Raw genomic sequence first — 22,455 nt, forward strand, 5'->3', positions numbered from 1 at the left:
ACCTTACAGTTCGTTCGGGTTGCCCCAGGTCCCTCAGTGTGAGGCACCTCTAATGTATCCAGAGAGTTGCTAGTACATCTTCCGGTATATTTTGCATCTTCCAATCTTGGATGGTCTGGGATGCAGTTAGATATTTGTCGAGCTTATTCTTAAACACATCTACGCTCACTCCTGAAATATTCCTCAGATGAGCTGGCAACGCATTGAATAGACGCTGCATTATCGATGCTGGTGCGTGGTGGATTAATGTCCTGTGTGCTTTCCTTACTTTTCCTGGTATTGTTTTGGCACTATTAATCTACCTCTGCTTGCTCTTTCTGATATTTTTAGTTCCATGATATTTTCTGTTATTCCTTCTATCTGTTTCCATGCCTGAATTATCATGTAGCGTTCTCTTCTCCTTTCTAGACATATATAATTTTAAGGATTGTAGTCTTTCCCAGTAGTCAAGGTCCTTAACTTCTATTCTAGCTGTAAAGGACCTTTGTACACTCTCTATTTGTGCAATATCCTTTGATAGTGTGGGTACCATATCATATTGCAATATTCAAGTGGACTACGAACATATGTTTTATAAAGCATAATCATGTGTTCAGCTTTTCTTGTTTTGAAGTGCCGTAACAACATTCCCATTTTTGCTTTACATTTTGCCAACAGAATTGCTATTTGATCATTGCATAACATGTTCCTATTCATCATCACACCAAGGTCTTTTAACTGCTTCCTTATTTGTGATTGTCTCATTATTAGGTCCCCTATATGCATATAGCTTTCCTTCTCTGTCTCCATAATTTATTGATTCAAATTTATCAGAGTCAATACCATCCTATTTTTCCTCTGCCCATCATATACTTTGTTAAGGTCTCTTTGTAGAGCGTTCCTATCTTCATCACAAGTAATTTCTCTACTTATTCTTGTGTCATCAGCGAAACTACTCACATACCGAATCCTTAACATTACTGTCTATGTCTTCAATCATAATAACAAACAGTATTGCAGCTAACACCGTACCTTGTGGCACACCGGATATTACCTTGGTTTAATCCGATTTCTCATCGTTTGCAATAACTATCTGTTTTCTGTTGTGTAAAAATTCTTTTAACCATCTTCCTACTTTATCTACGATATTGTGTTTTCTAATTTTCTTTGCTAATATATTTGGTCTACTTTGTCAAAAGCTTTTGCAAAGTCTAGATAAACCACATCTGTTTCATTTCCGCTTTCATATTTTTGAATATGTTCTCACGGTGGACTAACATTTGTTGGGTGTGTACTTTTTCCGGGTACGTAAACCGTTGTTGTCCTATATTAAACAAATTATTTTTATTAAATGTTTCATAATATTTTTCTTCATTACCCTTTCATACACTTTCATAATATGTGATGTTAGACTCACAGGCCTATAATTACTTGCCTCTAGTCTTGATCCACTTTTGAAAGTAGGGGTTGATATATGCTATTTGTGCTCATCATAAATCTTGCCTGATCTACACTTGTCTTAATAATATTGCAAGCTGGCTTTGTTCGATAGAATGAACTACTTTCTTTAACAAAATAGCAGGGACTCCATCAGGTCCCTGCAGCAGCTCCATTTTTAATTTCATTAATTGCCTGCACAATATCAGCTTCATAATTTCTATGTCAGCTAAATATTCACTATTTTCGTCCCTTACTTCTATATCATTATCTTCATTATCTATTCTAGGGGTGAATTCTCTCTTATATCGTTCTGCCAGTATGTTGCAAATTTCCTTTTTTTGCATTTGTTAATCTCCCTTCAATTCTCAGAGGGCCTATTTCTATTCTTCTTTTATTCATCTTCTTCGCATATGAGATATATTTGTTTTGGGGTTTTTGCTTGATATTTAATAGGGTTTTTTCTTCCAAGTCCCGTTTTTCATTTTCTTTTGATTGTATAATCTTTGTTCTGCATTTTCTATCTTACTTTTTTAGTTCTATAACTTTCCATGCATTTTTTCTTTTGCAAGACCTTTTTTCCACTTTCTGATTTTCTGGAACAAGATCCTTCTGTTTCTTGGTATGCATGAATGATGTTTACTTTTTTTCTTCGGTATATATTTTATCCACTATTTTCTCTAATATTTTTTATATAATATCTCCGTATTTACCTTATGTCATCGCTTACGAAAATGTTATCCCAATCTTTGTTTAATTCTTCATTTATTTCTGACCATTTTATATTTTACTGTAGAGTTGTATTTTTCCATATCCTTCCCACTTTTTTCATTTCTTGCTTATCTCTGTTTTCACTTGCTTTGGAATGAACTGTTAATTCTATGACATTATGGTCTGAAATACTCGCATTATAAACTATTATTTCTTTAACATAATTCATCTCGTTCACAAATCTAGGTCTAAAGTTTTTCCTTTCTTGTTGGCAGGCGATTTATTTGTTGAATGTTGTATTCTAGTAGCATATCTATAGCTTTTCAAATGCCTCTTATCTTCTGACTACTATTTACTCTCTTTTTTTATATGTATAAGTACAACCACATCTCCTATTCGTTCTTTCCATTCTACGAAAGGAAAAAAAAAAAGTTGAAGTCACCAGATAGGAGAATAGTCCAGTCTTTGTGATTTCTACATATATCAATCCAATTTTTTCAATTATTAAGTCAAACTCTTTAGTATTAGGAGGTCTATATATTTACTATTTCATTAATTTTTCAGATTCAAATTCTACCGCTATTAGTCACATTCCGAGTTACTATATTTCTCATATATTTTTCCTTCTTTTTTGTCTTTCACATATATTGAGAGAGAGATAGAGAGAGAGAGAGAGAGAGAGAGAGAGAGAGAGAGAGAGAGAGAGGGTGGAAAGATTTCATGAGCACTTGATGGCAGCAACAAATCAGCTCCTTCCCCCTCCGGTCACTTAACTTGATACGTATATCTGAGTTTTAGTACCTGGAGTTAGAGAAAGAATCTGACTGGGATTTCCTTCATTCTTCTATAATATTTTAAATTTATAAGCTAAAATCTTACTAATTCACTATGGTATTTTCTTTAATGAATTGATATTATTGCTGTATAAATTAATATTAATATTTGAAAATAGTAAATCATTTATTTATCATACAAAAAAACATACATCTTTGTAGTAGAGAGAGAGAGAGAGAGAGAGAATTATTATTTTTATTATGTGATATCATTTAAACTTTATTAAACTTACTAATACAGTATTAATCAAAATTAATATTTGAAAATTAGTAACATCATTTGTATCATAAAAATGTATTTAGTCATGAAAAAAAATAAACATCAAAATACACTAATTAGTGATTATTTTGCTTCGTCGGAAAAATTATTCCAGCGAATGGGGCGAGTCCGTCCGCGAATAATTTCTTAGATAGGTTCCGAAGAAAAATCCGCGAATGTGTGAGTCCGCGAATCCGCCGGAGAACGTGGATACGGGGGAACACTGTAATATGAAGGAATCTAAAAAAGAAATTAAGTAACAGCAACCCCGTGAATGATCCATGAGCCGCTACGCTACTACAAGATTGGAAACGTTTATTTAGTGAAAGGCTTTTTATGAAGCAAAATCTTCCTATTACAAACAGTTAAAAAGAAATAAGAGCGTATATGATTAAAAACCATACCTTCCGCTGTTCTTGGTTCCCGATACACTGGTAGTGCAAAATATCACTAGCATCCAAATTATTTAGGGCATCAAAATCTGGAAGATCTCGAAAGGCCTGTGTACAGAACACAACGTTGGGGCCATGAAGTTCACAGAAGTGGCAAAAAGATACTATAGCATTCATAGTTTGTTTGCTTGGTGTTAACTGAAAAATTCAAATCAGTATGAATATATGAACAATACAAGATATTCACTTAAATTTTCTAATTGCTATATTCATCTGCTCATAATGTGACAATTTTAATACTCAATATCACATACTCCATGACAGGTAAGAACTAATTCCAAGCTGGGATTACGTTTGGGGAGGTTAGGTTAGGATGCAACTCAGTAAATAATGTCCTCTCTACATTCACATCTATTGGTGATCATTCCTAATGAAATGCATAAATTATGCATTTACTTTTCACTGATAGAATTTTGATTTATGCATTTCTGACTGGTGCATTCCAACGGGGGTGCCACATAATTGTTGATGTGGGGCAGGGGGAAAATACTAAAACAAGTAGTTTGAATTTACAATAGGCTAATATGTAGTTAGAAATTCATGAAGCACAAAGAAACCAACTAGTAGAGAAATTTAAGGTTTTGCTGAACTGGCTTGCAAAAAAGGTATGTACAATAGTATCATTTTTGTTCTCCTATCCAAAAACCATTATTTCCAATGGTGTCCTATTTTTTTTATATATAGCCTATGGCATGTTCTAATGAGTTAACAAGAATTTCTGAATCAAACTGAATATCAAATGCTAGCCTTACAGAAGAAGCACATTCTATTAGGCTGAATACTGTTCACTTAAGCTACCAAAATTAAACATATTTGATTTAGGGTAAACTGAGGCCATTTCACTTGAGAAGACCACCCTTTTTCACTCGATATTTAATTGGTGAAACAACAACACAATTACATCTTCAGGTATACCATTAAAAAAAGATTGAAGTTTCATCAACATAATGAGATATAGGTACCTAGGTATGAAAGTGTCATACGAACTAAAATAAGCATGTGAGATCTTCGTAAAAGTATTTTCAAGGTAGTTTTTAAATCCAATAGTATATCAAATTATTTAAGCCATTAGGCCAACCTACAAAAATAGGTAGCTAGACTACTACTAGGGTAAAAAACCGCATGGTACAGGGGTGGACCATGTACGGTCAATGTGTACAATCCCAAGAAAAGTACATTATAACGCGTCCTGACACCGGAGTAGAGGTCTTTAGCTCCGTTTCTCACCAACAACAAGTCGCGTCTGATGCCCATCTCTGATGTCAGGACGCGTTATAATGTACTTTTTTTGGGGTTGTACACATTGATCGTACAAGGTCCACCCCTGTACCATGCAGTTTTTTACCCTAGTATGTACTAGATTATCCTACACCAGAAAAATTCAAAGGACATACTAAAAAATAAAAAAATAAGAAAATACATTAAAAAATAGGAAAATATATTTTTAAACTCATATTGCAATGCTGAATAGGGCTCACTTATTAATTGGGGGAGGGGGTGGGGGGAAGAAGCCACCCCTTGCCAAGTTAGGGTATGGTGTTTGATGATAGGCTAGGTACCTGTTAACGCTGCCTAGTAAGCATTCCAAAGGGAATACGATCTAACCTTGGATGCCGTCTCCTAACCTGGCCAGTGGGGTGAGGGAGTTCGTCTCCCCTGAACCCCCAAAATCATTCGTGACCCCTTGGACTGCTTCCTAGGTACCCCTTAACCTAGTAAAAGAAATAAAAAGCCCATAGCCTACCTAAACCTACCTTTTCAATTCATGGAACCTAGCAGAAGCAACCGACAATCGTTCCTTTTCACTTTAACTTCTAACGAAAGTCCAGCATCCTGTCACGCGACCTACTGACAAGGAATGACGTCATTCGTAACAAAAATATCCTATACCTAGTACCTACTAGTAGTGCCTACCTAGCTAGTACCTACCTACTCTTATCGTAATTTTAGGTTAGCTTAATTCATTTTCACTACGATATAGTTTGTCCTTTGATTATTTGTTTTCCCCTATTTGTACTGCACCGAAGAAAATGTTTAAATTACGCAAATTATTTTTCACCATTAACAATCTATTTCTGTCACCGAGATGGTAATCATCAGCAGAGTTTGTTGACAGTAGTAGTAGTAGTAGTAGTAGGTGGAATGTGTCTTTGAAACGGCTCCCTTGCTTCTTTTATTCCTCCTTTGTTTGTGTTTTCTTGAGCTTCTTCTCTCTGAAATACCACATTTCTTTTATAAAATCTTTCCTATTCTCCACTTCCTCCCTCATTAGTACTACCAATAAGAGTATATTTGCTACTAATTCCTCTTTATTTTCTTGATATGGTTGCTGCATAAAGCTATATCTATTTCTAATTTCATTGTATGCTGGACAGTAAAGTAAGAAATGCTCTAAATTTTCATTTTGTTCCCCACAGTATAAACATTTTGTATCTTTGCCTTTTATCCTATTTCTATCATTTAATCCTAGTATACCTAGTCTGGCCCCACTGATCAGCATTGTTTTTTCAGTGTTATCATACCAGATTTCTTCTCTTATGTTTTCTTTATATTTTCTGTAGATTCTTAATGTTGACTTGTCATTCATTTCTTTCTGCCATGCTTTTCTGTCCCAATTGTTTATTATTTCTCTTAACTGTTTGTCTTTAACTGCTTCAATTTTACTACTTAAGTTTATGTTTAGTTCTTTCATATACTCTTTTACTTGCATTATCCAGTTTTTTTTTTTTTTTCATACTGATCCATTGTTATCTCATATAGGAGTCTATTTCCACCATTCTTCAGTGTATGTTTCAGATAGAATAGTTTATTCTTGATATCTCTAGATTGGTAGGAAGAGGCACCTATTTCAGATCTTAACGCACAACTTGCTGTGTAACTTGGCGCTTTCAAAATTGCTCTATATACTTTATTGTCTATCTTCTGAAATTCATTTATTGTTTTCCTGTCAAGTTTCATGACTTCCATCGCATACATGAATGAAGGCATCGTTAGTCCTTTCCAGTACAATTTTCCTATTTTTACTCTGCTACAGCTTTTATTGATGACTGCATTAGCCATATTTGCCATCTGCTTTGCTTTAATTTGGGCCCTTTTTATCTGTTCTCTGAAGCAGTCTTTCATGTTGTTGATTGTTACTCCTAGGTATTTAATATTCTTAACTTACCTTTTTATTCCTTCTATGTGCTCCATATTCTCCACATCATCGATACTGTACCTGTCGTTGTATATTAGTATGTTACTCTTGTCCTTGTTTATGTTTAGGCCACATTCACTTGCGATTTTCATTAGGGTTTTTATTGATTTTTTTATTTCTTCTAGTGTGTGCCCTAGTATTACTCCGTCGTCTGCATATAATAGTGCCACTATCCTTATTACTTCATTTCTAAACCTTCTGTTGTATTTTCTAATTTTTCTATTATCAGATACGTATTAATAGAAAGAATATGGTTGAGCCATTGCATCCCTGTCTTATTCCATTAGTTACATTTAGTTCTTTTTGTTCTGTATTGTTAAGGCATAGGCTTGTTACATCATTTTATATTATCTTTGCGAAACTGCATTTATTAATTCTGCATGTAGCCTATATTTCATCATGACCTCAATGAGCTTTTTCCTATTAACTGAGTCAAATGCTTTTTGTAAGTCTATTGATACTACAAATAATGGGTCCTTTCTTCTGTACGTTTCTTGTATGCAGTATTGTAAGATATATAAATTATCGATTCCTCTCCCTTTGTGTGGTAAAGCCTGATTGCAATTCATTCATTTTTCCTTTCCTTCTAATATGCTCTCTATTTTGGTTCTCAGGATCCATGAAGATTTTATATGATGCATTTGTTAGAGCAATTGGCCTTAGATCTTTGACTGTGGGGTTTTGTTTTTTGGGCGTAAGTGTTGTTTTTTATTTAAACCAGCTTTTCTGCGTTTTCCTGCCCTTCAGTATGTTATTTAAACATTCTGCCAATTCTTTTTGAAGGTTATTACTTTGTAAGAGTAATTTGAACAGTACTGGCTTCATTCCATCTGGCCCTGGTGCTTTATTTGTCTTCATTTTCTCAAGTTGATTTTTTACATCTTCTGTTATGTTGATTTCTTCCATGGGTCTAATCTCTGTCTCTGTTGGGTCATACACTCAATGCATATGTTCCCTTAAAGATATATGACATTTCATCTGCTGTCCTAATCTTTTCACTATTTCTTCCATTTCATGTTTGTACTGTTCTTTCTTGCTTTCATTCCATATCTCTCCTATTTTGTTTTCTTCTTTTTGGTATATTGTTTCCCAGAATTTTACCAGCTCTTTCCCTAGGGTTTCGTCCTTCATCTCTTGCTTATTTTCATCGAATATTCTTATCCATTCTTTTTCTGATGTGGTCTTTCCTCTCAGCATGTCTATATATTCCCAGATTTTCCTGTGTCTGTTTTTATCATTCATTATCTCATTTCTAATCTTTTCTTCATATGCTTTCTTTATTATTATCTGTAATTTTTGTTTTTATATAAGATATGCTTCTTCATAGTATCTTTTTTCTTCTATTCTTGTGGCTTTCCTTTTAAATTTGTTATATATCCTTCTTTGGCTTATTTCTTTCTTTATTTCTTTGGTGACCCATACTGGTTCTATTTCTTCTTGCTTTCCTGTCTTTAACCTTCTTTTGATTATCTTTTCTAGGTTATTTGGTTTTGCTTCACTCAGTGTTTCTTCAAACTGGGTTAGATCTCCTTTTCTGTCTTGTTGGCTTACTTTATACTCTATATATTCAAGGTATTTCCTGGTAGACTCTTCTGTGACTTTCAAATATTTTATTTCTTTTGTTTCATTTCTGAATGTTTGCCTTACTTTACATTGGGTAACTCGGTTCGCATAGTAGTAATAGCGATGGGCGTTAGCCTTTGGAACAGCTCTCTCGCTTGTAGTTTACATGCATTACATACTTTGATAATATATACTAATATTGCTGGTGCATGAAACTAAATTTTATCATAATATTTGTAAGCGAGAAAATAAAGTAAAAAAACCTCCGAATTTTCATTTGTTTCATAATATATGTTTGTTTGTATGGTGTTTTTACGTTGCATGGAACCAGTGGTCATTCAGTCCTTGAACCAAGGTTTCACATGACTTCCGAACCATGTCGAGAGTGAACTTCTCTTGGGAGTCCAAGAGACCAAGACCATACAGACCACGCCACTGAGGCACTCATAATGTATCTGATTGAGATATTGACTTGGCATACATGCCAAGCTCTGGGGAAACTAAAGCCATTCTGTGCTTAAACAGAAATTAACACTGAAAAGGTTTGAAAATGTAAAGGGGGAAACCTTGCCGTGCACTATGAATCAATTGTTACCAGATGGTGGACCGTAAGACAGAAGAAAGAGAATATGAATGGAGGTACAGTAAAAGGAATGAAAGGAGGTTGCAGCAAACCATAAGTAATGCCTACATTGCACCACATAATCTGCATTGACGGCACTAGGCGAGCATGGTTACTATATATTGTCTGTTCTTATTGTTTTCTTCAGTTTCTTAAATATATTGAGGGTTGACTTCTTGTTAATTTGTTTCTCATGTTCCTTTGTGTGAATTTTTTTCTCTTTAAACTTATTTAAAAAAAAAAAAAAAAAAAAAAAAAAAAACAAGCATTCTTAAGTTATTATCCAAAAGGATGTAGCATTTCTGTACTATTATTATTATTATTAATAGGGCTTAGTTTTTCCAGACCTCTGAGGCTGTACTGGTCAAGGTTAATCTCATAGAGGATATTCCTTTATTGTTGAGTAAATGCTTGAGATAAAGTAAACTTGCTCATGATATCTTTCAAGTGACTGGATAAGTCCAAATTTCAGTTCTTAATACCCAGCAAGCTGTATACATTTGTGCTTCAAGTATTGCACTATAAACTTATCTGATTTCTGTAACTCATTTATTTATATTTTGACAAGTACCATTATTTCTGTGGCATTCATAAATGCTGGTATTGCAAAGCCATTCCAACACAGCTTCCTGTTATTACTTTGCAAAAACTGTTACTTGAAAATTGAATAAAAGTATGATTGGCAAGGAAACTGAAAATGAAGAAATTAGAGAGGACTAGCACAGCATCACATGAGCATGTTTTTTAGAATCATTTTGCACCCTGCCACCAAATGTACCAAGTGTCAAATACCTGTATCTTTCATATATGTTTACAGTAAAAGTTGCAAAGTAAACTACAATGATAATGCACAAGCAAGAGCTGAGATAAAAGAATTTCTGTCACCAGTTTGACCAAATTCATCAAGCTACATTGTTGGAATAACTTGATCAGTTATCAGCTACCGGGTCCAAAGTTTGGCAGCATGTGCTAAATATGTCAGAAAATTTACTCTTAAGACACCATTAAGTTTAGGTTTGCTAATGGGAGGTGTTGGAAAAATAGTATATGGATGTCAAACACAAAAGTCTGACTACCCTGATAATCTTAGGAAATTAATCAATGAAGAAAAGCAAGGAAATTCTGTAATCTCAAGTAATTTCAAGAAGGGAGTAATAACAGGGAAATGAAAAATGTAAAAAAAATTTTCTTGATGAAAGAAACCTTGAGTTAATCTCCAAAAGTCCTCCACAAACTTTAGCATGGAACACATAGCTGACATACACTAGTTAGATTCAAGAACATCTTAGGGTCCTTTAAAAAGTACATCATAATTGTAATCTACCCTTTTCCATATTCCACAAACAAAAGTTTTGAAATTAAAAGACATTAATAAAATACTTTAATTTATATTACAATGCACATTTCAACACTTCCAGAAAGATATCGATACATGAATATCAAAGTTAGGTTCTTAGAGACAATGGGATCCAAAGAAAGTCTGCAGATGAAAAATTAAAATAATTGCTAAAAATATTAACTCAGTTTTTCATACCTAACTGTGAACCACTGCTTTTCAAAACTAGACTCCAAGTTCTGAATCGAATTTCTAAGCATTGATTTTTTAACATATCGTTATCATCTCTTCTGCTCAAATGACTCATCACTTAGAAATGTAAACAAAGTAAGAAAGACCAGAAGTTCAAATCCCTTTATCCTAAACCAAAAACCTAAAGTTACATTTACAACAAAATTACTCTAACATCATAATCCACACCCAAAATCTAATCCCAAACTCTAGAACAAAAGTGGCAGCGAGTTACTTGTATATTTTCTAGAGATATTTTAGTTATTTTTACTTTTGTAAATTGCTTAATGTTAACTGTTTCTGTGATGTAAATACAAAACTACCACTTGGGTATCTCACTGAATAATTGTTGTTAGCTACACATCAGCTAGACATTTATATTGTGTATGTTAATGCATGTATAAAAGAAAAAGTCTCCTGTGCTCAAGTTACTCATCAATTAGGAATGTTATCGAAGTACGGAAGACCAGAGGTTCAAATCACTGTATCCTAAACCAAAAACCTAGTTACATTCACACCAAATTTACTCTAACATTGTAATCCACATCCGAAATCTAATCCCAAATTCATGAACAACTATGACAGTGAGCTACTTAAAGTAAAAATAAACTAATTTTCTCTCACACCATAATATAGTACTTGGTAAAGCCTTACAGATTCTGTCTAACCTAATCACAAGGATTTTGCAGAACATATCTTCTCTGCAGGATCATCATGAATCATCTGAAGAGTGCTAACAGCATCAGCAAGATTGTTGAGGCGCTGGATACAAGGCTGAAGATGTTGCAAGCTTTCAGAGAGAACACTTTGTGAATTCTTAAATGAAAGGTCAGCAACTGTGTAGTTGGGTTCTTCAACTTCCAAAGGTGTCCTGAGAGGAAGCTCAACCTTCATTATTTGCTGGGGGAAAAATATGAAGATTACTATTAAGTAGTTTCTTAAATGGTTTCAGTAGTATTAAGGAAAATGAGTAATAATTTTGTAAATGCTTTACCAGCTGACACTGACTTAAAAATAGATCAGAGGGAATTATTAATGACCTAATGATGTAAGCTGTCTGTGGTACTAAAGTCTTTTGGCTTTATACCAGTATTGCTATTGGGTTGTTCAACCAGAGCAATTAAAACATTCTCAACTCCTCCAGGCTGGCCCAAACAGGTTCTTCAAAAAAAAAAAAAAAAAAAAAAAAAAAAAAAAAAAAAAAAACAAAAAAAAAAAAAAAAAAAAAAAAAAAAAAAACTTAGTTTGCAAGTTGAGTCACCTAAAAAAAGTTATACAACATTACATTTCCCATTTGAGTATTTCAACACACTGCTTCTTGTTCATTTACCTTCCATCATCCTGATAGAGTACATATCATCATTGTCTCAGGTTACCTTGGAAAAAATGAAATACTTCCAACACTTTTATCTTTTTTTATCATCAATAACCAAATACATTTGACATGGGTTCCAGGGTTTCCATTAAAGTACAAAGAAAATATGGTTCATAGTTAACAAAAATAACTAAATGGCAGCAGTTACAATATTGTAGAAGAGAAATACAAGCCAAGGAGTAGATGGCCAATCAACATTAAATCCCAGGAGATACAAAAATGATATTGTTATGACACAATAAAGTTTTGTACATACTTACCTGGCAGATAGATAGATAGATACTTAGCTATAGTCTCCGACGTTCCCGACAGAATTTCAAATCTTGCTGCACACGCGACAGGTAGGTCAAGTGGTCTACCCTTTCCACCGCTGGGAGGCGGGTGTATGAACCAATCCCGTTTTCTAATCAGATTTTCTCTTCCACCTGTCTCCTGAGGGGAGGCTGGGCGGGCCATTAATCGTATATATCTGCCAGGTAAGTATGTACAAAACTTTATTGTATCATAATATCATTTTTGTACATGAACTTTCCTGTCAGATATATACTTAGCTGATAGGCACCCTTGGTGGAGGGTAAGAGACAGCTAAACAACATAGAAAAGGGAAACAACACATGTTGTAGGATATAAAAACCTTGGTTCTTACCTGGTTAGGCAGAAGACTTCATGGATACTGTCTATGAGTCTGCATTGCCTGAAGAGCTACAGCGAGGGCGTGACCTGTTGCTGAAAGACTCTTCGGATCTACCAAAGGGATTTCTGATCCAGTTACATGGCAGAATCCAAGTAGGATCTTGTCAAAGGAGTTCGCCTGCTTACATGACAGAACCTGTCCACTACTATCACAAGGAGCCAAAACAATCCAGACCACCTAACCAATCTAACCCGTGTTAGATCTAAGACACGAAAGAGATGCCTACCCGCATCCTCTTTCATTCAACCATAAAAACACAAACCAAATATGATAAAAATTAGCTAAACTAACAAGGATACGTTTCAGTTCCCTGCCCCAGCACCGAATCCGCAGATACGTAGGGTCCTAAGGCGAAGCACTTATCATACGTGATCCTGACGTCTCTCAAGTAGTGGCTTGCGAAGACCGAGTTACATCTCCAAAATGTCGCCTTCATAAGGTTTTGTACCGACATGTTCTTGTTGAAGGCTAGAGAAGTGGCAATGGCCCTCACTTCATGGGCCTTAACCTTAAGGAGTTTGAACTGGTCCTCGTCACATGCTACGTGAGGTTCCTTAACTAGGCTTCTCAAAAAGAATGCCAGAGCATTCTTAGACAAGGGCCTATTGGGGTCCCTCACAGAACACCAGAGGTTGTCCGTATTGCCCTTAAGTTGTTTCTTCCTTCTTAGATAATACTTAAGGCTTCTAACAGGGCAAAGAGCCCTCTCTGCCTCTTCCCCTACGAGAGCAGATAAACCTTGTACCTCAAAACTCCTGGGCCATGGATTCAAAGGATTTTCATTCTTAGCTAAGAATGAGGGAAGGAAGGAACAAACCACGGACTGATCTTTGAAGCCTACCCTTCCTTCTATGGCTTGAAGTTCACTCATCCTCTTAGCGGATGCCAAAGCCATGAGGAAAAGGGACTTCTTAGTTAGGTCCCTAAAGGAAGCTGAATGAGGAGGTTCAAATCTTGCAACCTCAAAAATTGAAGAACCATGTCGAGATTCCAACTGGGTGTTCTCGAGGACCCTTTCTTCATGGTCTCGAAAGACCTGATCAGATCATGAAGGTCCTTGTTATCGGAAATGTTCAGGCCTCTGTGCCTGAACACTGCGGCTAGTATACTCCGTTATCCCTTGATTGTCGAGACTGAGGAAAAGAATGAAGTCAGCAATCTGGGTCACAGAGGTACTGGAAGAGGAAACTTTCTGATTCCTGCACCATCGACGAAAGACATCCCACTTCGACTGGTATACTCGCAAGGTGGAAGATCTCCTTGCTCTGGCAATAGCTTTTGCAACTTTAGACAAAAATCCCTTCGCTCTGACGAGACTTTGGACAGTCTGAAGCCAGTCAGACTGAGAGCGGGGAGGTTTTTGTGATAGCTGTTGAAGTGGGGTTGTCTGAGCAAATCCTTCCTTGGTGGAAGGGATCTTGGAAGGTCCACCATCCATTCCAGTACCTCTGTGAACCAACCAGTCTTGGGCAGGCCAGAACGGAGCAATCAGAGTCATTCTTGCTGAATCCGAAGCGGCGAACTTCTTTAGGGTCTCTCCCAGGATCTTGAAGGGAGGAAAAGCGTACATATCTAGACCCTTCCAATCCAGCAGAAGGGCATCCACTGCTATTGCCCTCGGATCTGATATTGGAGAGCAATACAGGTCTAGTCTCGCGTTCCTGGAGGTGGCGAAGAGGTCTAGATGGGGCCTGCCCCACAGTTTCCACAGGCTCTGGCAAACATCTTGATGAAGAGTCCATTCCGTCGGGAGGACCTGATCTTTTCTGCTTAGGAGGTCTGCCCTTACATTCCTTTCCCCCTGTACGAATCTGGTGAGGAGCCTGACACTCCTTACCTCGGCCCACAGCAAAAGATCTCTCGCTGTTTCGTACAGGGAGAAGGAGTGCGTCCCCCCCTGTTTCCTGATGTATGCCAGAGCTGTGGTGTTGTCCGAGTTGACCTGAACAACGGCGCCTCAGACATGAGACTTGAAGGCTTTCAACGCCAGCCAAATAGCCATCAATTCTTTCTTGTTGATGTGCCAGGCCACCTGTTCTCCCTCCCAGGTGCCTGACACTTCCTTCGTTCCCAGTCGCCCCCCAACCTGTCTCCGACGCGTCGGAGAACAACACTAGGATGGGGTTCAGGGTTTGCAGTGACAGACCTTCGACAAATCTGCTGGGATCTGCCCACCACAAGAGCTTCTCTTTGATCTCCCGAGTTACAACGAGGGAGAACGTCAAATCCTGGGAACGACGATTCCAATTTTGATTTAGAAAGAACTGAAGAGGTCTCAGGTGTAACCTTCATAGAGAAACGAACTGCTCCAGCGAGGAGAGCGTCCCCAACAAACTCATCCACTCCCTCGCTGTGCATGCATCTTTCCCTAGAAAAGTTGCAATTTTCTCGGAGCCTCGGGCTATCCTTTCCGGGGACGGATATGCCTGAAAACCCCGAGAATCCATCCGAATCCCCAGATAAACACATTCCTGACTGGGGATGAGCTGGGATTTCTGGAAGTTGATCAAGAGTCCTGGCAAAATTGCCAAATCCATCGTCTTTTGAAGGTCCTCCAGACAACGTTTCCTTGATCTGGCTCTTATTAGCCAATCGTCCAGATAAAGGGATATCCTCACTCCTTCCAAATGAAGCCACTGCGCGACGTTCTTCATGAGCCCCGTGAAAACCTGAGGGGCTGTCGAGAGGCCAAAGCACAAGGCCCTGAACTGGTAAACCTTCCCTAGCATCATGAACCTTAGATACTTCCTCGAGGAAGGATGGATCGGCACCTGGAAGTAAGCGTCCTGCAGATCCAGGGACACCATCCAGTCCCCTGGACGAAGAGCAGCCAACACCAATGACGTGGTTTCCATTGAGAACTTCCTCTTCTCCACAAAGAAGTTCAGGGCACTTACATCCAGAACCGGTCTCCATCCCCCTGAAGACTTTGGAACTAAGAAGAGGCGGTTGTAGAAGCCTGCCGAGTGAAGGTCTGAAACTAGTTCTATAGCCTCTTTTTCCAGCATCTGGTCTACTGCTAGAACAAGGGCTTGGTTCATGATGGGATCCTTGTACTTGGCCGTCAACTCCCTTGGGGTTGTCGTTAAGGGAGGTCTTGAAGAGAAAGGAATGACATATCCCTTTTGGACTACTGAGAGGGACCAGGTGTCCGCCCCTCTCTGGGCCCAGACATCTGCAAAACTTCGGAGTCTGGCCCCTACTGTCGTCTGGAGGACTTGCTTGCTACTTCGGGGTCTTGATAGACTTAGAGAAGGTTTTACCTCTCCTGCCGGGTCTTCGCCCTCTAAAAGAAGAAGATCTGGAAGATGGACCCCCTCGAAAGGGCTCCTGCACTGAGGGTTTCTCCTTCTTGGCCTTAGCAGAGAAGGCCGGTCGAGGTTTCCTCGTCGACTGTGCGAGCAGGTCCTGTGTTGCCTTGGCCGAGAGAGCTCGAGATGTCCTGAACAATCTTCTTGGGGAAGAGCTGAGAAGAGAGCTGCGAGTATAACAACGAAGACCTCTGGGTGTGAGAAACCGATTTTGTCAAGAAGGAGCAGTACACCGCCCTTTTCTTGACTACTCCTGCACCGAACAATGACGCAATCTCGCTGGCGCCATCTCTCATGGACTTATCCAAGCAGGACAAAACACAGTGGAGGTCTTCTGGAGAAAGGGCGTCCGGCATCTGAGTCTTTCTGGCCAAGACTCCCAAGGACCAATCCAGAAAGTTGAACACCTCGAGAACTCGGAACATCCCCTTCAAAAGGTGATCGAGCTCTTTCATAGCCCATGATGTCTTGGCGGAATTAAGGGCTGATCGTCTGGTGGCGTCCACCAAAGAAGAGAAGTCTGAATCGGCTGAGGAAGGAAGACCCAGGCTCAAGGGTTCTCCCATTTCATACCAGAACCCCGTACGTCCCGTCAGCTTAGATGGGGGGAAGGAAAAAACTGTCTTCCCTGCTTCTTCCTTGGAAAGAAGCCACGAGCCAAATCCCCTCAGGGCCTTCTTCATTGACAAAGTAGGCATTCTGACGCACGAGGAACCCTTCGTAGTCTTGGAGGTTGAAAAAAGCGAATGCGGAGACGGAGGAGCGGCAGGGCTGAGGGAATCTCCGAACTCTTGGAGAAGCAAGGCGGTTAGCTTCTTGTAGGCCGAAACCGAGGCAGTCTTGGCAGATTCATCGTCCGAGCCTTCCTGGTCCTCTTCCATCGAAGAACGAGGAGGGTCCTTAGCAGAAGAGGCAGTCCTGTCAGGAGAAGGGCGCCTACTAGGAGAGGGGCGCCTACGAGAAGCCTATCGCCTGTCAGGAGTGGCAAAAACATCAAGAGAGCGACAAGCAGTAGCATACGAGCGCCTGCTGGATACGAGGAGTCTGGGAGAAGACTCGCGCTTAGAAGTCGACGAAAACTTGGACAAAGGAGAGCGCCTATCAATAGAAGACCGTCTTCCATGACGAGGGCGCCCACGAGGCTCTTGGGTCTTGTCAAGAGGCGAGCGGCTTCCCGGAGAAGAGCGCCTACTAGGGGAGTAGCGCCTGCGAGGCTCTTGGCGCCTGTCACGAGGAGAGCGGCTGCCAGGCGAAGAGCACCTACTAGGAGAGAAGCACTTGCGAGGCTCTTGGCGCCTGTCAAGAGGAGAGCGGCTACCAGGTGAAGAGCGCCTACTAGGAGAGAGGCGCTTGCAAGGCTCTTGGCGCCTGTCAAGAGGAGAGCAGCTGCCAGGAGAAGAGCGTCTACCAGGAGAGTGGCGTCTGCGAGGCTCTTGGCGCCTGCCAGGAGAAGAGTGCCTGCTGGGAGAGGAGAGCCTGCTAGGAGACTGGCGCCTGTCCCAAGAGATGGCGCCACTCGGGGATGAGCGCCGACTGGAGAAGAGCATCTGCAAGGGGATTGGCACTTTTCCAGAGGAGAGCGAACGTCAACCGAAGAGCGCCTGTCAGCAGCCTGGCGCCTGGACGAGGAGGGGAGCCAGCCAGGAGAGGGGCGCTTCTCGCGAGAAACCCCTCGCTCGGGAGAAGTCGCAACATCCGGAGAAGAGCGCCTACGTAGAGGAGAGCGTAAGTCGAGAGACGGGCGCCTGGACTTCTTGATGGGAAGAGAAACGTCCTTCCTCCGACGAGAACTACCGGCCAGGGAGTCAGCGAGGGCCGAGATCTGCGCCTGGCCGAAACCCAGCAGAGAATACGAGAAGGGGACTTCTCAGGCCCTCCTCTTCCGGAGAAAGAACGAGCGAAGGCACACGAGGGAGGGAAGAAGCAGTCAAGGAGATCTGGGTGCCTGCTTCACATTCCAGCGAAGGCTCCTCTGGAAAGACTTCTGGACTGGAAGCCAGGGAGCTGCAGGGCGCCTTCCAGGCTCTCTTCAAGGGGCGCGAAGCTTCCGGGGAGCTCCCTCCATGCTTCGGCGATGGCGAGGCAGATGAGGAGAAGCACTGGTGAAGAATGTCCTTATTGATACGGTCCGAGGCAGCCTGGGAACGCACATCAGGATCTGCCGAAGGGAGGCCTGACCGGTGGGGGTTCTCCCTAACCTTCCTGCGGTTGTCGACTTTCCTCCTCCACTGGGTCTGGGAGTCTGGAAGAGGTCTAGGCCTGGAAGCGCTATGGAGCCAGTCAGACGCCCCCTCCACAACACTGGGGCCACTGCACAAATCACTTCCACTTTCACTCTTACCTTTCTCCAAGGAGCGGATCTTGAGCTCCATGCTGCGGATCGTGGCTTTCATCGCAGCCACCTCCGAAGACGTATCCTCGGGTTCGACGCAGGGAGCAGGGGCTGAAACAGGGCAAGAAGGATCTGCTTCTACGAGAGGGTTAGGTTCTAAATCTAGCTCGCTAATGCAAGACCTACTCGAGCTTCTAGATGAAGCCTTACGCACCCTCTCTCTCTCCAACTTCCTCAAGTAGGAAGAAAGAGACTTCCACTCATCTTCATTCAAACCCTCACATTCCTTACATGGGTCATCAAAAGCACAATCATTCCCCCTACACCTCATACATACAGTGTGAGGGTCCACCGAAGCTTTCGGTAACCTCACCTTACAAACATCCACTGAACACACTCTAAACATAGCAGGAGTTTTAACAACAGAATCCAAATCAGACATATTCAAAGAGAAATCCAAAGCAAAATCTAAACAGTCCACAAAAAGCGTATGCCAAGCGACAGAAAAAATCTGATTAGAAAACGGGATTGGTTCATACACCCGCCTCTCAGCGGCGGGAAGGGTAGACCACCTGACCTACCTGTCGCGTGTGCCGCGAGATTTGAAATTCTGTCGGGAGCGTCGGAGACTATAGCTAAGTATATATCTGACAGGAAAGTTCATGTACAAAAACAAAAATAAAACTGCCTAATCAACTGCAGTTTTTAATAACAAAGCAAACCAAGCTTATGTCCAACCAGGATGGTTACTTCAAATTACACTCCACAAGATAATGAGATGAGATGACAGGGGGTAACTGCATTACACTAAATTCTGTACAGCCTCACTCTTTGTATTTAAATAATACTAAAGCAGTGATACAAAATTTTCTATCACTACTATCCAGAGGGAAATGAGAAATATTGTTCCATCTGTAAAGTCCCATGAGTGAATAGTGATGAGGAAACAGAACATAAACTAAAAGCACAAGTACTATTTGTGTTGTTAATATCACACTTAATTTTTAATTAAATCTGATGACGAGTATAGATGGCAAACACCTTTATAGAGGAATACTCGACTAATCATCTTGCAGCAAGTGATATATGTACTAATTAAACAAGGGGTTTATCAATGCAACAGCATATGCATGTCTTGATGATATAGTAGACAGAAATGAAGAGCTCATGGATCCTATAGGACAATCAAACATTCTACTTACTACAGCATTTTTCTGAAGCCTTCGCTTTTTCCCAAGATAGTTAGCAATACGGGAGGGATATTCCTTGCGTTTTTTTGTAACTACAATGAGTGTTGCTTCATGACGAATTTCCAGGTCTTCAATACTTTCTGTAAAAACATGAAATTATAAAATATATCAATATAATGCTATCTTTAAATTTCTCATAACAGCATGGCTTGTTTTTGGAAATAAGAAATATGATATTGGTTAGTATACATAAAGTTTTGTACATACTTACCTGGCAGGTATATACTTAGCTTAGGTCTCTGACGTCACGACAGAAATTCAAAATTCAACTCGCGGCACACGCTACAGGTAGGTCAGGTGATCTACCTTTACCCGCCGCTGGGAGGCGGGTGTAAGAACCATTCCCCCTTTCTTGTCAGGTTATTTTTCTTCCACCTGCCTCTCCTGAGGGAGGCTGGGCGGGCCATCAATCGATATATCTGCCAGGTAAGTATGTACAAAACTTTATTGTATACTAACAATATCATTTTTGTACATGAACTTCCCTGCCAGATATATACTTAGCTGATTGACACCCTTGGTGGAGGAAAGAGCACATACTTACTTAGAAAGTGGGGACAACACATGTTAAAGGAATACATAATATAAACCTCTGGTTCTTACCTGATTTTTTAGGCAGAAGACTTGATAGTTACTGTCTATTAGTCTGCGTTGCCTAAAGAGTCTCAGCGAGGGCGTGACCTATGGCTGAAGAACTCTTTGGGTCTACCAATGGGAACTGAGTCCACTTACTTGGCAGAATCCAAGCAGGATCTGGTCAATGGGGATCAACCCGCTTACAATGCCAGAGCCTATCACTACAATTGCAAGAGCCTCAAGCCAACAACCGATCACCTAACCAAATACTAACATTAGTATACGAAAGAAGGGAGCTGCCTCCTGCAAACCTCCTTCGTACAACCAAAAAACTCAAACTTAAAACTAACAGGGAAAAAGGATTAAAAAGGATGTGTTTTTCAGCTCCCTGCCCCAGCACTGAATCCGCCGATACGTAAGGGCCTAGCCCAAAACACTTATCATACGTAATCGATACGTCCTTTAGGTAGTGATTAGAGAAGACTGATTCACACCTCCAAAAGTGGCCTTCATAAGGTTTTGTGAATGACAAATTCTTCTTGAAAACGCCAAAGACGTCGCGATGGCCCGTACTTCGTGCGCCTTGACTTTCAGAAGGTTAAACTGTTGCTGATTTAAAAGAAGTGTGTGCTTCTCTAATAACATTCCTGATAAAGAATGAGAGTGCATTTTTAGATAAGGGCCTACTGGGGTCCCTTACAGAGCACCAGAGATTGCTCTCATTAGCAGCAAGTCTTTTCTTCCTCTGAAGGTAATATTTCAGGCTTCTCACCGGGCAAGAGATCTCTCTCTTCTGTCCCAACTAAGGAGGATAAGCTTTTGATTTCGAAGCTCCTGGGCCACGGCGAAGAAGGGTGTTCATTCTTGGCTAGGAAAGCCGGAAGAAAAAGAGCAAACCCGCGGAGCCTCCTTGGAAACCTACCTCACCTTCTAGAGCCTGCAGCTCGCTGACTCTCTTCGCTGACGCTAACGCACAGAGAAAAAGAGTCTCATCGAAAGGTCTCTGAACGAAGCAGCATGGGGAGGTTCGAACCTTGAGGACCTCAGGAAGAGCAGCACGACATCTAGATTCCAGCTAGGCACTAAGGAGGAGGTTCTTTTAACCGTTTCAAACGATCTGATTAAATCATGGAGGTCCTTGTCCTCAGATATGTTTAATCCTCTATGACGAAAAATGAGGAAAGCATGCTCCTGTATCCCTTGATGGTGGAGACAACAACCCGCATTTTTCCCTCAGGAAGATAAGGAAATCTGCTATCTGAGTCACAGAGGTACTGGAGGAGGAAACTTTATGAGTCCTGCACCAGCGTCGAAAAACATCCCACTGCGACTGGTAGACTCTAGATGTGGAAGGTCTACGTGCATTGGCAATAGCCCTTGCAGACTTTGCCGAAAAGCCCTTAGCTCTGACGAGACTCTTGATAGTCTGAATCCAGTCAGACTGAGAGCGGGGAGGTTTTTGTGAAACCTGTCGAAGTGGGCTGTTTGAGCAGATCGACTCTTAGAGGTAGGGATCTTGGGACATCCACCAGCCATTCCAGTACCTCTGTGAACCAGTTGTGGGCGGGCCAGAACGGAGCTATCAACGTCATCCTTGCTCCCTCTGACGCTGCGAATTTCCTTAAACATTTCCCCTATAATCTTGAAAGGCGGGAACGCGTAAAGATCCAGATCCTCCAATCCATCAGGAATGCATCTATTGCCACTGCTCTTGGGTCTGCAATAGGGGAGCAGTATAGATCTATCCGCGCATTCCTGGAGTCGCAAAAAGATCGAGATGGGGCCTGCCCCACGTCCTCCACAGCTCCTGGCATACGTCCGCGTGCAGAGTCCACTCTGAGGAAGGACTTGATTCCTTCTGCTTAGCAGATCCGCTCTGACATTTCTTTCTCCCTGTACGAACCTGGTGAGAAGCCTTATGTTCCTTTCCCTCTGACCACAAGAGGAGCGATCTCGCTGTCTCGTACAGGGAGAAAGAGAGTCCCCCCCTGTTCCGAAGAATGTAAGCCAGGGCTGTAGTGTTGTCGGAGTTGATCTGAACCATTTATTTCCCTTTTACGAGGGGTTCGAAGGTCTTGAGAGCTAACCAAATCGCTGTTAGCTCCTTCTTGTTGATGTGCCAGGACACCTGATCTCCCATCCAGGTGCCTGACACTTCTCTCGACCCGAGAGTAGCTCCCCAACCTTTGTCCGAAGCATCTGCATACAACAGTAGGTTGGGGTTCCGAACCCGCAAGGAAAGGCCTTCCTTGAACAATAGAGGGTCTAGCCACCAACGTAGATCCTCCTTTATCTCTT

General features: G+C 40.7%; 2 protein-coding genes across 7 annotated transcripts in view; both read right to left on the reverse strand.

The window, feature by feature from the left end:
• Nucleotides 1-5,883, reverse strand: part of LOC135217071 (folliculin-like) — a 52,063-nt gene extending 46,180 nt beyond the window's left edge. Inside the window, exons 1-2 of one of the 6 annotated variants that reach the window (XM_064252750.1) lie at nt 5,731-5,883; nt 3,624-3,809 (exon numbers count right to left, since the gene is read on the reverse strand). In XM_064252750.1, the coding sequence (XP_064108820.1) occupies nt 3,624-3,809; nt 5,731-5,733 (189 nt within the window). In that variant the 5' untranslated portion in view covers nt 5,734-5,883. The other 5 variants (XM_064252749.1, XM_064252755.1, XM_064252751.1 and 2 more) reach the window with 5 other exon arrangements.
• Nucleotides 5,884-10,424: 4,541 nt separating this feature from the next.
• Nucleotides 10,425-19,661, reverse strand: LOC135217393 (uncharacterized; the record flags this gene model as incomplete). The annotated part of the gene is given in 2 exon segments (XM_064253235.1): nt 10,425-11,519; nt 19,534-19,661. Coding segments are annotated over 2 exon segments (356 nt in total), but the record flags the coding sequence as incomplete, so codon positions are not given.
• Between the last annotated feature and the right edge of the window lie 2,794 nt (nt 19,662-22,455).

This window comes from Macrobrachium nipponense, chromosome 7, assembly GCF_015104395.2.
Source record: "Macrobrachium nipponense isolate FS-2020 chromosome 7, ASM1510439v2, whole genome shotgun sequence".
NCBI classification, from domain to species: Eukaryota; Metazoa; Arthropoda; class Malacostraca; order Decapoda; family Palaemonidae; genus Macrobrachium; species Macrobrachium nipponense.